The 16,436-nt window shown below is 36.5% G+C and overlaps 1 protein-coding gene across 18 annotated transcripts in view; it reads left to right on the plus strand.

The window, feature by feature from the left end:
* Nucleotides 1-16,436, plus strand: part of FAM120B (family with sequence similarity 120 member B) — a 203,219-nt gene that overhangs the window by 151,336 nt on the left and 35,447 nt on the right. For 8 of the 18 annotated variants that reach the window (XR_013174402.1, XM_077157954.1, XM_077157950.1 and 5 more), the window contains 2 exons: nt 1,291-1,377; nt 10,272-10,323. Coding sequence is in view for 17 of the 18 variants with exons in the window: in XM_077157954.1 (XP_077014069.1) it covers nt 1,291-1,377; nt 10,272-10,323 (139 nt within the window). In the remaining variant the exon portion in view is untranslated. Of the gene's footprint in view, nt 1-1,290; nt 1,378-10,271; nt 10,324-10,415; nt 13,613-16,436 lie in introns of those variants that run through there. The other 10 variants (XM_077157940.1, XM_077157945.1, XM_077157946.1 and 7 more) reach the window with 8 other exon arrangements.

Below are 16,436 nucleotides of genomic sequence, written 5' to 3' on the forward strand. Positions count from 1 at the left end.
GGCTTTGAAGGTTTTTGAGGTGATGTGTTCAGAAATATGTTTTTAGGAAATAACTACCAGCTGTGTAGGAAAATTTGGAGGTAAGGATTTAGGTTCAGAGGCCTTACCCTAGTCACAAGGTAATGGTGGGTTAAACTAGAGCAGTGGTAGCAGTTGGTAATACAGTAGTAGACGTGGAAGTAGCTAGTGTTCGTGTACACGTTCAATTGCTTTGTAGACTTCTCAGGGTATTTTTTCTTAAGGTCATGGGAGGGTCAGCTTATATGTGAGTGTATCACACAAAAGCTAAGCTGGCCCAGATCCTTAGTTCTTGCCTTTATTCCCCAGCACCCATTGTCTTTACCACTTCACTAATCATAGAATCCTGTGCAGCGTTATAATCTCTGTACCCTTAATAAATGGCCATCTCTTATGTTGTTAGCCTGTTTTTCCCTTGTATTTATTGCTCACTCCATAAAAGAAGAGGAACCAGGTCAGTAAGTGAAAAGAATATGATCCCATGAGGAATATTGGTCATAGGGCCAAGACAAAACTAGCGAATACTTTCCTGAGTTCAGAATATCTTGAATATCACTGACTGGTTTTAGAGCAGTAGTACCCAGGCAATCTTGGCCTTATTTCTTTGTGGAGCACCATGAAATATCAAAGTTAAAAAAAAAAGTACTAGTAGGTACTTGATCAGATCTTCTAGTATTAAATTCTAGTAGAGACAAACAATAGGAGGTGTCAGAGTTTAGGAATTTATGGGAGAAAAATCTAAAATTTAAAAATTATGTATTAAATTTTTGGAGCATTGAGAGGAAAGAACACCTTGGTTTGGCTCATGAAGGTCCCAGGAGTATTGTTTTGGAACCAATGTTTTTGTTCCTTACCCAGCACCCCAAGTGAAGGGGTATTGGGTCATCCTGATCAGAAAGCCCTGCTGGCTCAATTCTGCCAGTGTTTGAGAGGGAGCAGCTTTCACTCCCCTAGGGAGGCAGGACCAATCAACAGGCTGTAAGTGACTATTGAGTGGTCTTGTTCTCTAAGTGTCTTTCAAAATCTACTCCTTTCACCACCAGTATCAGATCTTACTGAGATATGTGTTTCAAATACAGGTTTCTGACTCCCATTACTGAACCAGAATCTCTTACTGCAGCCCTTAAATGTGATTTTTCAGGAGTTCCCCATTTTTAAGTACTTTAAAAGTTTAAAAGTTCCACCTTGCTACCTTGACAGACACTCTTGAATGCATCATTTAGGACAAGACATTTGATAACCTATTAATGTGCTAATTATGTGTTCCAACAGCGAGATGGGGAAGACAAGGCTCTAATTACCAAAGAACAGGCTATGGTCACTCAAGCCAAGGACAGTACTGGAGAGACCGAGGATCAGGTAAGAAAATGAATTATAGGCTGCCACTGGGCCTACCCATGACAGCACTACTTGACATTTTTCCTTCATAACAGTGTTCTTTTATCATTGGTATTTTGCTGAAAACTGCCTTATATCTGTTTTGGAAATAGGTGGTATATTTATAAATAAGTAAACAGATGTACTAGTAGTACTAGATCTAATTTTCACTGCTTAATGAAATGAAGACAGATAGTTTTGTACTTGATGTTTAATCTGTCTCTTCCATTTTATTTATTTTCTCTCAATGCATTCATCTATTCAAGACACAATTTTTTGCAATTTAATCAGTAGAAGGCTTTTGTAAGGGTTGTATGCACACAATCCTTCTAATAAAAAAAAATTTGGCACCAGTAAGCAACACTCTACTAATAGTACCATTTTGATATTTGCTGTGACTTGGCTTATATACCTCAAAGCCTTACAGTATAGTCTGGGAAATAAAACATACTTTTACTTCTTACAAGTGTAATACAGATATCTGTTTTTTGTTGTTGTTGTTGTTGTTTTTTGCTGCATGGCAGGTGAGAACTCTGCCTGCTGAGCCACCGTGGCCCGCCCCAGATATCTGGTTTTAATGGGTATAGTAAGCTGAATTTAGTATGCAGTAATTTGCGTTTTACATATAGACTCTCACATCACTATTTAAACTTAAATTCCTTAGAGTTTTGACAGCCAAACTTTATAAATTTTAAAATTACCAAAAGTTAACTATTATAATTTTATCCTTTCAAGTACAAACATACCTTTAAAAAAATTATAAATTTTTATTGAGATTTCCTCACATACCATACAATCCATCCAAAATATACAATCAGTGGTTCACAATGTCATCACATAGTTGTGTTTTCATCACTGTGATCATTTTTACAACATTTGCATCACTCCAGAAAACAAAATGAAAAGAATAAAGAAAACCCCAAACATCCCATACCCCATACCCCTCTTTTTTATTGACCACTAGTCAATAAGCAGTCTACCCAATTTAAGACTTACAGTGAAGTAGGTTAATGAAGACAGTGTAGTATTGACATATGTATATATATATATATATATATATATAGAACAAAACATTCAGAAATAGATCCATACAAACACAGGCAACTTTTTTTATGATATAGTTAGGCAGTCATTACCAAAGACCACGGCTACTGTGTGACAGTCCAGCAACTTCAGGTGTTTTCTTCTGGCTATTCTAAAGCACTACACCCTAAAAAGAAATATCTGTATAATGACTCAGTAGTCACAGTCATTTGTTAAATTCTAATTTCTCAGTTAACACCTCCTTCCTCTCATTGGATCTTTCTCTCAGTCTTCAGGAATATCTGGACAATGACCAATTTAATTTCTCCAAGCTGGAAAGGGTGTTGACCTTCTGGAATAGAGGAATAAACCTGGCTGTTCTTGGAGAGACTGGTACCTCTCCATTTCAGGTCTTATCTGGCCTAGGATCAATCTGGAGGCCTGAAGTTTCTAAAAAAATGAACTTAATGAGAAAAATGTATATAGAGACTTAGCTAGAGCCCATGGTACTCCCTAGAGTTTACAGGAATACTGTTGGTTGGGGCATAGGATACTGTGGTAGTTTGAAATATCTGGCTAAAACTTGCATTTTGGATTCCTAATGCTACCAGAATGCAATATACCAGAAATGGATTGGCTTTTACAAAGGGAATTTATTAAAAGATTACAAATGTATAGTTCTAAGACCGTGAAAATGTCCAAATTAAGGCATCTAGAGAAAGATACCTTGGCTTTAAAAAAAGGCTGCCAGCATCTGGAATACCTGTCAGCTGGAAAGGCACATGACTGGCATCTGCTGGTCCTTGCTCCCGGTTTGTTGCTTTCATCTTCTGATTTCAGTGGTTTTCTCTTTCAGCATCTGTTGGTCCTTACTTAGATTCTCTGAGGCAAACCCAAGAGTTCCTCTTTTAGCTTAGCTTAAATAAGATGAAATTTTATTTAAAATTAAACATACCTTTAATTTAAATTTTTTTAACTTTTGCAACCCCTAAAACATGTCTCATATTAGTACTTACGGAGCAATAAGAAAGTTATAACTGTTTATATACACAGACATGTTTGTGTCTTGGTTTCATCTCTTTGCTCTCTGTGTCAGCTCTGAGTTTTTTTTGTTTTCTGCCTTTTAATCTCTTCGTACAGGGCTCCAGTAAAAGGATCACTGGAAACAATTTAACCAAAAGGTACCACCCACAATTGGGTGGATTGCATCTCCATGGAAATGACCTAATCAAAAAGTCCCACCCAATTAATAAGTCTACCACCACAAGAATGGATTAAAAGAACATGGCTTTTCTAGGGTACATAACAGCTTCAAACCAACACAGCTTGCATAAGAGTAACCTCCAGAATGACTTCTCAACTCTGTTTGAAATTGCTTAGCCACTGAAACTTTACTTTGTTCCATCTCTTTTCCCCCTTTTGGTCATGCTCAATCCCGTAATGCCCAGGGCCAGGCTCATCCCTAGGAGTCACGTCCCACATTGCCAGAGACACTTACCTCTGTCATGTCTCACATAGAGGAAGAGATAGGGAATTTATTTGCAGAGTTGGCTTAAAAAGAGAGGCCACATCAGAGCAACAAAAGGTGCTGTTCATAATTACATGCAGGCCTAGCTTTGCCATTGCAGAAATGAAAGGTAAGACTCAAAATTGAGGGCTTGTCTTATTAAATTGGGAGTCCTTAATGCCTGAAAGAATATCAGGATTTCCCCAGGTGAAGAAATATAACAGATCTATATTTTTCCCCAATCCTTCAAAAACAAACCTTTAATTTCAATTTTTTTAACTTTTGCAGCCCCTAAAACGTATCTCATATTAGTACTTACAGATCAGTAATGTTTATATACACAGATACCATCAAGAATATGCCTAATCTTGTCCTGATTTTAGAAGTGAAGTGGAGTCAGACCAGCTTGGTACTTGAAGTTGAGGTCTCTTAGTATTAAGAGTTATGAGTTTTCTTGTACTTTTTTTTTGGGGGTGGGGAGGCGGTGCATGATCCAGGAATCAAACCTGGGTCTCCCACATGGAAGGCAAGCATTCTACTACTGAACCACCCATGTACCAATAAAACTTTTTTTAAAAAAAAAAACATTAGGGTGGGCCACTGTGGTTCAGTAGGCAGAGTTCTCGCCGACCACACCAGAGACCTGGGTTCAATTCCCAGTGCCTGCCCACATAAATAAAATAAAATAAAAATAACATTAATAAACAAGCACACAAACCAGAGCCTGGCTATGTAGATTGGTGTGTGTGATTTCTGCCATCAGTTAACCTATCCCATGAGAAGCTTGTCTGCTTACAGTTTAGGTTCTCCACAAGGCCCACCATCATATTCTCTAGTTGCAGATAAATACTTGGAAGAAATTTGTCTTGTATGTTGGCATATTCTTTAGAGTACAGCAGATATTACGGGAAAATAACATAGACAAAAAGAACCTAACTTCCTTGGATTTACAGGAAACAAAAAGTTAGATTTCTTCAAATTCTCTAGCAAAGAATGGTAGTGTCTAGAAATTTCTTCCTATGTGCATAAAAAAAAAAAAAAAGAGTGACTTTCCCTAGGGCAGAATAGGTATTCTTACTCTTTGAAATTTTATGTAATTCTACAGCCCAATCATTTAGGTAATCCAGTAATAAATATTGTTCTATGATACCTGGAGTCACTGAAGTAGAATACCACTGGGATTAGACCAGAGAAGAAAGTAAAGCGGCAGACGGTCCTGGAGAAAAGAGAACCTTTGAGGACTAGAGTTGAAGAAGTGGGTAAGGGGGTCAAGAGCAACTAATCTAGAAGGGTTGGTGCTCAGTAATTGTGCCTTTCCAGAGATGACACAAGTAACAAAACAAATAACAGATAAATTGGATTCCTTCAAAATTTAAAACTTTTGTGCATCACAGAACGTTACCAAGTAAGTGAAAAGACAACCTACAGAATGGGAGAAAATATTTAGAAATCATAGGTTTGATAAGGGTTTAATATCCAGTATATATAAAGAACTTAACAACAAAAGAACAATCCAATCTAAAAATGGGCCAAGGATTTGACTAGACATTTCTCCAAAGAAGGTAACAGAACTGGCCAAAGAGCACATGAAAGGATACTCAATATCGTTAGCCTCCAGGGAAATGCAGATCAAAACCACAGTGAGATGTACCACCTCACACCCAATAGAATGGATTTTACTTTAAAAATTAAAAGTGTTAGCAAAGATACAGAGACATTGGAACCCTCCTACATGATTTAAAAAACAGTCTGATAGTTGTCAAACACTTTAGAAAACAGTTTGACAGTTCCTTAGGAAGTTAAACCTAGAATTGACATACTATCCAGCAATTCCGCTTCCAGTTATGTAGCCAAAAGAATCAAAAACAGGGACTTGAATAGATATTTGTATTCAATTCATACATATTCATAGCCATATTATTCATAATAACCAAAAGGTGGAAGCAACCCTAATGTCCATCAACAGAGGAATGGATAAACAAAATAGGGTATATCCATATAAGGGAAAATTATTCAGCTGTAAAAAGAAATGAAATCCTGATACAACATAGATGAACCATGAAAACATGTTGAATTAAGTAAGTCAGGCACAAAAGGACAAATACTACATAGTTCCACTTCAGAAATATCAAGAATCGGAAAATTCATAGAGACAGTAGATTAGAGATGTGAAGGACTGGGGCGAGTGGGAAGGAGGGTTATTGCTTACTGGGTACAGTATTTGTGTTTGGGCTGATAAAAAAGTTTTGATAATGGATGGTAGTGATGGTAGCATGATATTGTAAATACAATTTACACTACTGAATTGTGCACTTAAGGATTAAAATGGGAAATTTTGTGTTATATATATGTATATGTTACCATATAGAGCCCTTTAAAAAATTCCAGAGATGCAACAGTGCTACTGCCTGAGACATGGCTGAAGGGGTAGATTGGCAAGAGGGGATGGGGGCTCTAAGCTTAGGGTGTTGGTTGCTGGCCTTGTGAACTGATGACATGGGTTCTGTTACTATAGGGAGCAAGCTAATGCTTTATAGCTGGCCCATGTTTTTTTTCCAGGAGTACTTTTTTTTACTCCTTTCTGCTTATAACAATATACTAGTTACAGAAAAATATTAACTGTATAGTAAAGAATTAAGGAGGAAATCTGGAATCCCATACAAAAATATTTTGGTTTATTTCCTTCTGATTTTTTCTAAGTTCTTCAGTTAGTTTACTTCGGTTCAGTCCTTCTGGTTCCCAGGCACACTAGTACCCAAAGCAGCAGCCCCTGCCTTGTGGCCTGCATACTGCCGTCTCTGCTGGAACACCCTTTCCTGTCCTCCTCTACCAGATAACCTTTTTCATCCCTCAGGACTTGGCGTACTTGGGGTTTCCTTGGGGTTCTCTGAGCTCTGGGCCCTCGTCCCCACGGCACCCTACTCTTCCCTGTTTCCCCTCCCCACTTTTCAACCACTTGTTTAATGTGCAATGCTATGTCTCTAACAACCAGATATAGTGTGGTTCATCATAGAGACCAAATATTATTTGGCTTAATGAATCAGTGACTCAATGAGTGAAGCTAGAATAATCATGGGCCATCTAATTCATGTACTCTGTTTTGCTTTTGCTTTAAATTTGCATTTTTTTAGATATGAAGAGATTCTCAAGCTGGTTCGTAGTGCCCTGAGTGGGTCAGCTAAGGTGTTTATTGGCTTTGTTTTGCTCAGCATATTATACTAGGCTCACCACTAATGTTTTTCTTTTAAATTCAGTGCCTACATATGTAACTATAGATTATAGCACATTTATGACATAATGTTGTTTTGATAACATTTACATATATAATAAAAAGCCTAATAACTTTGCAGTTATTATTTGCAGAACTGTTAGAATTAATTTGCGATGCTAGGTCCAGACAGGAGCAGAAATGATTGTGTGGCTGTTGCAGAAACTGGTTGTAGCAAATGATCAGTTTCAAAAAGTCGCCCTGTTACAGGGCTTACAACTATGTTTTTAAACATAGCTTTAAAACATACAGGAGTCCATAATAACTAATCCTTGTCTAGTAAACAAAGCATGAGACAAAGAGAACAGTTTAGATATCTTTTTTACTCACCTCACTGTCAAATAATTTATTAAGTGAAATGGGTTTCTCCCATGGCTCTGGAGCCTGAGCATAATATGAGAGAAGAACCAAAAAATGAAGAGTCCGACCTCTTTTTTTTTTTTTTTTTAAAGACAGAGAGAAGGAAGGAAGGATAGAAGGAAGGAAGAGAGGAAGAAAGGGAAACATCTTTTAAACATTTTCTTGTTTTATTGTATTTTGTTTCTCCGTTTTCGTTACATGGGCTGGGGCCGGGAATCGAACCGAGGTCCTCCGGCATAGCAGGCAAGCACTTTGCCCGCTGAGCCACCGCGGCCCGCCCCCGACCTCTTTTTTTTTTTTTTTTTTTAAAGGAAAGACAGAGAGAAGGAAGGAAGGAAGGAAGAAAGGGAAACATCTTTTTAAACATTTTCTTGTTTTATTGTATTCTGTTTCTCCGTTTTTGTTACATGGGCTGGGGCCGGGAATCGAACCGAGGTCCTCCGGCATAGCAGGCAAGCACTTTGCCCGCTGAGCCACCGCGGCCCGCCCTCTTTTTTTTAATCGTACGCATTGAAAAGCTTCAGATAGAAAAAATTTCTCATTGTAGGGGTCAGATTTTCTCCCTTTCTTATTACCAGCATGACCATTTTGAGTTTCAGGAAATATTTTGACCTTTAGGGAATGTTTGCCAGACTTGAGTGTGAGATCTAGTTGGGCATCTTTTGCCTCCTCTCTTCTGGTCACCTGAAAGCAATGAAACTGTAATGGCCTCAGTAGCTAGAGCCTGAGCGCTTGGCTCCAAGGCTGTGTTCTTGAAGCTTGATGAGTAGTTCTTTGAATTTGAAGGAAATGTCTACTCTATAGGGATAATAATAGTAACATGGAAGTCAAAGGATAATATCTGTGATCGTTTCATCTGGAAAATTCAAGAGTCAAGGCAAAATTGAGAAGTTAAGTACCGGGTGAGTTTCTGATTAGAGAGTTTTGGAATAGGGGTGGGAGAAATTAAAGACAATATCTAAGCAAGGATAATTCATTTGCATTTTACCTTACATAAGAGAAATGTTCAGAAAAATGTTACTGGTAATACAAATATGTTTTCTAGTTTCAGATGTTTCTGTATAAAGTATATGTTCACATATGAGTATATGTGCTTTATGTGTATATACAGTCTTTTATTAGGATTGAAACACATTTTTAAGGTCAGGTAATCCACTTTTTCAGTTTTAATTACTGTGATTTAATTATGTCATTTTTACTTAGGCCAGAATAATTTTTGCTGAGTTTTGTCTGCCTTGAAGTCCTATTTCAATATTCTATGAAGATATTAAAATACTGAGTAGAAAATTGTCATTATTTCCAGGACAGAGTTATTGGGCAGAATTCTTTGTGCTAGTAAAATAACAATGCCTCATAACTAAAGTATTCAGTTCCCGGTCAAATATTGGAAAGCTTTCCAAAGAGTTGAACCCTTTCCATTTTGGCCAGCTTGTGGGCAAGTTATATGCCTCAAAAGTTGTAGGACCTTTTTTGTCCAGGGCTCCCTTTTGGTAGTGCATTTCTCTTGCTGGCATTGTGTAAATGGGGGAGAACAGAAAACTCTGTCCCTATAAACCCTTGGGACAGCATGGTGTGGCCCAAGGGTTTAGGGGAGAGTTACCACCACTCCAAGGTGGTAAACATCAAAGCCTTTTTGGAACTTTTTAAATGCTAACATTACTAAGCCCTGCAACCTGGAGAACAAAACAGCAGCTAAAGTGATAACGCTTTAACCTTTTCTTGGTGTTAGAATACCTTTGCCCAGCCCAGCTGGTGAGAAATGATGTGCTAAATTCCACACTCAGTAGCTATAAATTTGCCTGCGATTTCTTCAGATTTTCACTTCTTTGTGATAATTCTGTAGGAGGCCTGAGCTGTTATAAAACTGCTGCTGATTATCTGTGATAAAAGGCAGAGATAACAAGTATGATTGAAATCCATGCATAATCTGGAAACCTCGTTTTAGTCTTACGCTTCTCCTTTTACCCAGCCTTTTACTAGAACAGCACAGCTGATGAAGGCTTGCTTCACTCCTCTGAGTTCCAGCTCTTGTAGAGGTGTGAAGGGCCAAAAGGCCAGCCACCAGGGTGGGGGTGGGGGGGAGACGATGGCAGGGGGGAAGGGCATGGGTTAAAGAGTGGAAGGAAGTCCACATGCCAGAAGTAAAATAAGAGCATGGGACATTTTGTAGGAACTTTTTTTTTAACGTGAAAAACTGTCACCCTTTTTACTCATTCTCTTCTAATCTTCTTCCCAACATCTCCTGTCTACTAAGAAGGCAAAAAAGTGGCCAGCTGCATTGTGGGTTGGAAAAGAGAAGCTCTGGGCTCAACTGTAGAAATAGCCACGCATTTGCTTTTTTCCGTTCTTGGAAAATGTCTGTTCGTGAACCATCTGCATATGAATTTCCATTTCCAAAAGTCATTGGCAGTAATAAATGTCTAGATATAATGCAGATGGTTGAAATGGTGTTAAGAGGAGCAATTTTGACACTGTTTCCTGAAAGGAAAACCTTCCACTAATAGTCCTACCTCTTAATTAATTGTTTCCACTTCAATGAAATAATTATAGAACGAAATTTTAGTGACAGGTGGCCACAGCTGAAAAGAGAATAAAGTTCTGTTCTCCAAATTCAACTCAGCATGTTGTTTTTATAAATACTTAGAAATGTGTAGTTTTTTCCTGTTTGAGTATTTAGATTTGATTCTTGGTTTTGGTTTTCTTATCTCTTTGGTGTAGGAAGCAGACAGTATGAACATGACCAGTGGAGGAGATATCCATCATCTTCTGGGTAAGTTCACCACTTAAAACTTCAGAATAAATCCAGTTTCATTGAAGATTAAAATGAAACATCTTCCGATATCACAAATGTTTCCTATCAAGTGCTGAACTACAAAATAATTCAGATGTTAAATCCTACTGACATGGAGCTAAGTTAAAATGATTTGAAGACCAGTTTGCTTCCACCAGAAAAAACTTTGAGAAGAGAAGATCCAGAGTCCTGACCTTAAAAGTCACTGACCTGATCAAGTCTAACCAGGAAAACTGGAGAAAATAATACCCGCCCACCATCAATTCCGGTGATACCATGTTGATATTTACTAAGTGCTCTGAGATCTTCAAATGAAAAAAACTGTAAATTCATATTGATATGTCCATTCTCTAACCTCTTCTGGGATTTATTTTGCTAACTGAACTTATTAGAATGTTCTTAAGTCTGAGGATTTTCCAGGTATTTTTAGGCTGTCTTTGTACAGTGCATTTTAAGTTGTGTAGGTCACAGCCATGTTAAACTAAACATGTTTCAGTTAGTTAAACTCTAACTGAAAATATTGGTGTCAATAAAGTAATATAAACTCATTTTACCACCAAAACTCAGATTTCTATAAAGGAAACTATTACTGTAGGTAGAAAATTAGAGTATAAATCTGCCCCATTTAAAATTTAGTGCAGATAAACATTAATAGAGAGAAAAGAAAGTCTTGGAGCTGGTGGAAGATGTGTAAACACTGTCCTTGATCCAGTCGTACAGCAAGTCTTCCAGATATGTAGATGCATTCTTTGAGAAGGGTAAATGCCAACATTATAATGTAAAGATAGCCAAGTCTTATTTTTACCTTAGAAAGATCAGTAGTATCATATCCTTTGCATTATCCCAAATATCCCTTGAATTTAGAGGCAAAGAGAAGCACTGATTGTAGAGGTTCCTTAGATTTAAAGGAGGAATTTTTAGTTGTCTGTATGTTTTATTAAACTGGTATTATAGAGGAGAGTAAAAATGACAAGTTTTAAGACAGATTATAATTTGCTGGGAAGTGTAGAGTAAAACAGAAATGGTATCTGTGTAAATTTCTTTATATAGCTTGTCATCCTTTATTAATTTGCAACAGTCTGAAAGATGCATTTAGATGTATATTGTTAATAATTTTAGTCAAATCAAAAAAGCTAGATAATTAACATGAAGAGGATCTCAGAATAATACAAAAATTCCAGATTTCTGTAAAGAAATGACTGACTTTTCATATTTCCTTGACCATAAACCACAGTAAGAAATATATCAACCCAGTACACAAATATGTATAGGGGTGTGTGTGTGTCCAAAGTCTAAGTTTCCTGAAACGATTCCCATCCTTGACATGTGTTATACACACTGATATTTTCTGTGTTATTAATAAATAAGTACTAGTCACAGTTGACTAAATTGATTTCATGACACAGCATGACACTGCACTAGAGAATAGTTCTTTAAGTAAAATATTCTTTCAGGTTTTCTTGATTGCATCCTTCTTCAAAGTAAAATAATCAGAATGATACTGCCCAATTTTATCTATTAAGAAGAAAACAAGCTGTAGGAGGTCCAAACCTAGCTTGAAATGAGAAGGAAAAAATACTCTTTTAAGTTGCTTCTCCATCAAATTATATTAAAAAGCTTTTGTTGGCTTATTTTAGAGTTTGTGCTAGAATGTGAGATGTCTTCCCATATTATTAGTCTTTGAAAACATGAGTTCTTATAGCTGTAAAATATTCCAGAAATTGTTATCTAGTTGGAAATTTTAACCAAATTTAAAAGTTCCAACTATGTCTTTTTAGAAGTATTTGAAAAGAAAGAGGTAAAAACTTCTTTCTCATTTCCTGGTGAGAGTTGATTCTGCTCGGAGAGTTCTCCTGGCATTCATGACACAGTATGTGACACAGATCTCTTTCTATCATCTCATCCTTTTCATGAGGTTTTTTACATTAATGCATGTAAAGACAGAAACGTTTGCCTTGAGGCCAAGATTTCCAGTGCAGTCAGACACCAAGCACTTCACACAGGAAGCCTGAAAAGAACATGTTGAGAGAAGGCAGTAGTTGAATTGTCAGGAAACCTAATTTATGATGCAGGTAATGAGCAATACATTTATTGCTCTTTATCTGTGAGCGTTTTTTTGTGTGTGAGGTATTTTAGGCATTTTAAATGAATCCAAATTGAGTGTAATCCTTTCTGTGGAAGAATTTTCAGATAATCCAAAAATTGACTTTTAAGCCCCAAATTGCACTAAGCTGTAGCTATGGAAAAAGGATGGGTTGGAAGACAAGCCCTTAACTATTTCAACATCTGACATCACCTCAACAGGTCTCCCTTTCCTTATCTCAAACTGGATTGTGACTACAATTAGTTTCCTTCCATGTTCAAAATCTTCTGACTCTGGAAATACCTGGTAGTTTTTTTTTTAAATGTTCACTCTGTCTTATGTTCACTGAAAGACATAAGCTTCCAGTTATTACTGTCTTTAGAAATAAAATAAGCCACCAAACATGTTCACTGATCACTTTGTGTATTTGCACTCGAAGTACCCTAACAGCTCAAGTATACATAGCTCAGGTTATTTCATATTTTGGTAAACTGGGGACACAGTTGCCCGATATTTTACTTTTTTTTTTTTTTTGGCATGGGCAGGCACCAGGAATTGAACCCAGGTCTCTAGCATGACAGGCGATAATTCTGCCACTGAGCCACAGTCGTACTGCCCTGCTCTTGGTTTGTTTTTTTTTTTTTGCATGGGCAAGCACCAGGAATCAAACCCGGGTCTCTGTCATGGCAGGAGAGAACTCTGCCACTGAGCCACCGTTGCCTGCCCCAGATATTTTAATGTATTTGTATTTCTTAAGTTTGAAATATCTCAACCATATCCTACAATTCCTTCTTAAGAGCATTTGTGTATCTAATTACTTTCAGGCAATTTGTACAACTGACTACAGTGTTTCCTAGCTTTGGAAGCGAATTTTTTTTCCATTCCAGCTAAGGTTGTTTCCTACCTAAATATTAATTTCCCATTCTTTTTTCATTTCTCCCCATTTGAAGCCACTGCTACTTCATTTCTTTGCTGTTTATGTGTACAACTTTGAAATGAATTTCTCAACCCTTAGATAAAAAAGTAGATCTCTATGACAATCACTGTCCCTATTCATAAATTCTAATGTGCAAAAAAAATTTGATTTCAATTAACAAGCTTAAATGTCATTGAGTTGATATATTCATCGCATTTTTTTGTAATCTAATAAATATAGAATAAGTTACCTTTGCAATAAAATCTTCTGACTGAATTTATATATATATATATATCAATTTTAAAATGAAAATAAAAATATTTATTGCTCGTTATTGAGTATAATTTCATATTTCTTTAACTATTGGGAAGATATTTCAACATCCACTATACCAGATCTTTGTGAAAGATATAAAAGAAGAAAAGGAAAAAGAGAGAAAGAAAACAGAATGTATGCTTGTAGACATGTAGAAAACATGTCTATACAATCAAACTGCATAACAGGGGTCATCTCTGAGATGAGTGTGCACTTACAGGAGATTTTTCATTTCCTTCATTTCTGTATTGTTTGAAAAAATGTTTTTATAATCAGAAGAAAATTAATTGAGGGTGGAAGTGGACCCAAAGATACAGAAAAATTTTCTTTATCCAAGATTCTCTTAGCATGTACGTTGGAGTTCTCTATATGAGTTTTATATTTTTACAACTGCCCTATAACTTTGAAATTATTTCAAAATGAAAAGTTAAAAAAAGACTATAATATTAGACAGAAGTTCTGATTGAGCTACACACATAGATAAGATTTGAACTGCCTAGTTATGCAGATTGTTAGAAATATAATTGCTGGTTCAAAAGATATGTATGTTTAAAGCTTGGGTTGCTATTGTTGTTACCTTCTAAACTGGCAGTACCATTTTATATTTCTAACTATTGTACGAGTGCACTTATTTAACCCCACATCTCACTGGTACTAAGTTTTTAGGTCTTTTTAACATTTACCCATCTATGGTCAAAAAAAAGGATTTCATTTGTATTTTCTCTGAATATTAGTGAAGTTTAACTTTTAAAATATTATTGTTGACCATTCGTATTTCTCTTTATGTATATATTCCCTTCCCCACCACCTCCCATTGGAGAAGTTATAGATTTACTGAAAAATCAGCCAGAAATTATACAGTTCCCGTATACCTCCCACCTACCCATCCCCACAGTTTTCCCTATTATTAATACTTTGCAATAATATGGTATCTTTATTATAGTTGAGTCCATCATTTACATTCATGTTCACTGTTTTGTGTTGTACAGTCCTGTGGTTTTTTTGTTTGTTTTAATGTTTTTTTTTAATTGTGAAATACACATACAAAAAAGCAATAAGTTTCCAAGTATGTTTTTAACAAGTAATTATAAAACAGATTTTAAAGTTTGGTATGGGTTACAGTTCCATCATTCTTCGTTTTGTTTGTTTGTTTTTTCCAGCTATTCCAAGACACTGGAGACCAAAAGAAATGTCATTATAATGATTTAGCAGTCATATTCGTTTGCTAAATCCTATCTTCTCTGTTATACTTTTCCTTCTTTTTTTATCTTTTTTTGTGAAAAAAATAACATATTTACAAAAGAGCAATAAATTTCAAAGTATATCACAACAATTAGTTGTAGAACAGATTTCAGATTTTGGTATGAGTTACAATTCCACAATTTTAGGTTTTTATTTCAAGCTGCCCTGAGGTACTGGAGACTAAAAGAAATAGCCGTATAATGATTCAGCACTCATACCCATTTGTTAAACGCTGTCTTCTCTGTATAACACCATCACCTTTGATCTTTCTCCTACTCTTTTAGGGGTATTTGGGCTATGCCCATTCTAACTGTTCGTGTTGACTGTTGATAATATGAGATAGGATGATGGAACTAATTGATATTCTGGAAAGGCTGGCCCCTCCGCATTTCAGGACCCATCTGGAGGTTGTAGGTTTCTGAAAAGTTACCCTAGTACATGGAACCTTTGTAGAATCTTATATAATGTCCTAGGTATCCTTTAGGATTGGCAGGAATGGTTTTGGTTGGGGGTTGGCAAGTTGTGATATGTATCAGTGTCGACTGCAGCTTGCATAAGAGTGACCTCCAGAGTAACCTCTAGAATCTATTTGAACTCTCTCAGCCACTGATACTTTATTAGTTATACTTCTTTTCCCCCTTTTGATCAAGAAGGCATTGTTGATCCCACAGTGCCAAGGCCAGGCTCATCCTGGGAGTCATATCACATGTTGCCAGGGAGACTTTCATCCCTGATGTCATGTCTCACATGTGCAGAGGGTAATGATTTTACTTGCAGAGTTGGGCTTAGAGAAAGAAAGCCCTATCTGAGCAACAAAAGAGGTCCTTGAAAGTAACTCTTAGTCATAAGTAGGTAGCCTTAGCTTCTCTGCTACATAAATAACCTTCACAGGAGCAAGCCTAAAGATCCAGGGCTTGGCCTATTGACTTGGAAGTCCCTAATGTTTGAGACAGTGTCAGGGGGTTCTTTGTCAATACTTTTTAATTATCTGCTCAACATGCTCTGGGATGTATTGGGAAATTATATTAAGCTATACAAAATTACAAGCCTTCATTCCCATTCTGGGCTCCATGTGTTTGGGTTGTTTAAATAATCTATCCAGACAGGTTGAGTTAGATTATTATTTTCTATGCTAACAGAAAAAAATAAAACAGAAAATTTAGGTTCTGGACAAAATAAACCTCTTTTCCTTTGGTCTCCTAAGAGTAGGTGAAGTTCTAAAGTGCAGACAATGTCCTCCTTACCCTTGTCTTCTGATTTACCTTCGTCCTGACCCATTGACTTTGTTCTTACCTCTAATTGAAGTCTGACCTCTTTTTCAGTTTCTTTAACCATTATTGTATGTGGCAGTGCTGACTTTCAGACCTGCAGACCTCCTACTCTGAGTCTTAGGTATCACACAAATACCCATAGTTCTAGGGAAATACCAAGTTATACATATATATGTATATTTATAGCATAGCATCTTAGAATTTGGAAATAATAATCACACTTCCAGACTAAATGTAACTTCTATAAAAGCTTAAAATCTAGACC

This window comes from Tamandua tetradactyla, chromosome 4 (genome assembly GCF_023851605.1).
Source record: "Tamandua tetradactyla isolate mTamTet1 chromosome 4, mTamTet1.pri, whole genome shotgun sequence".
In the NCBI taxonomy this organism is placed as follows: Eukaryota; Metazoa; Chordata; class Mammalia; order Pilosa; family Myrmecophagidae; genus Tamandua; species Tamandua tetradactyla.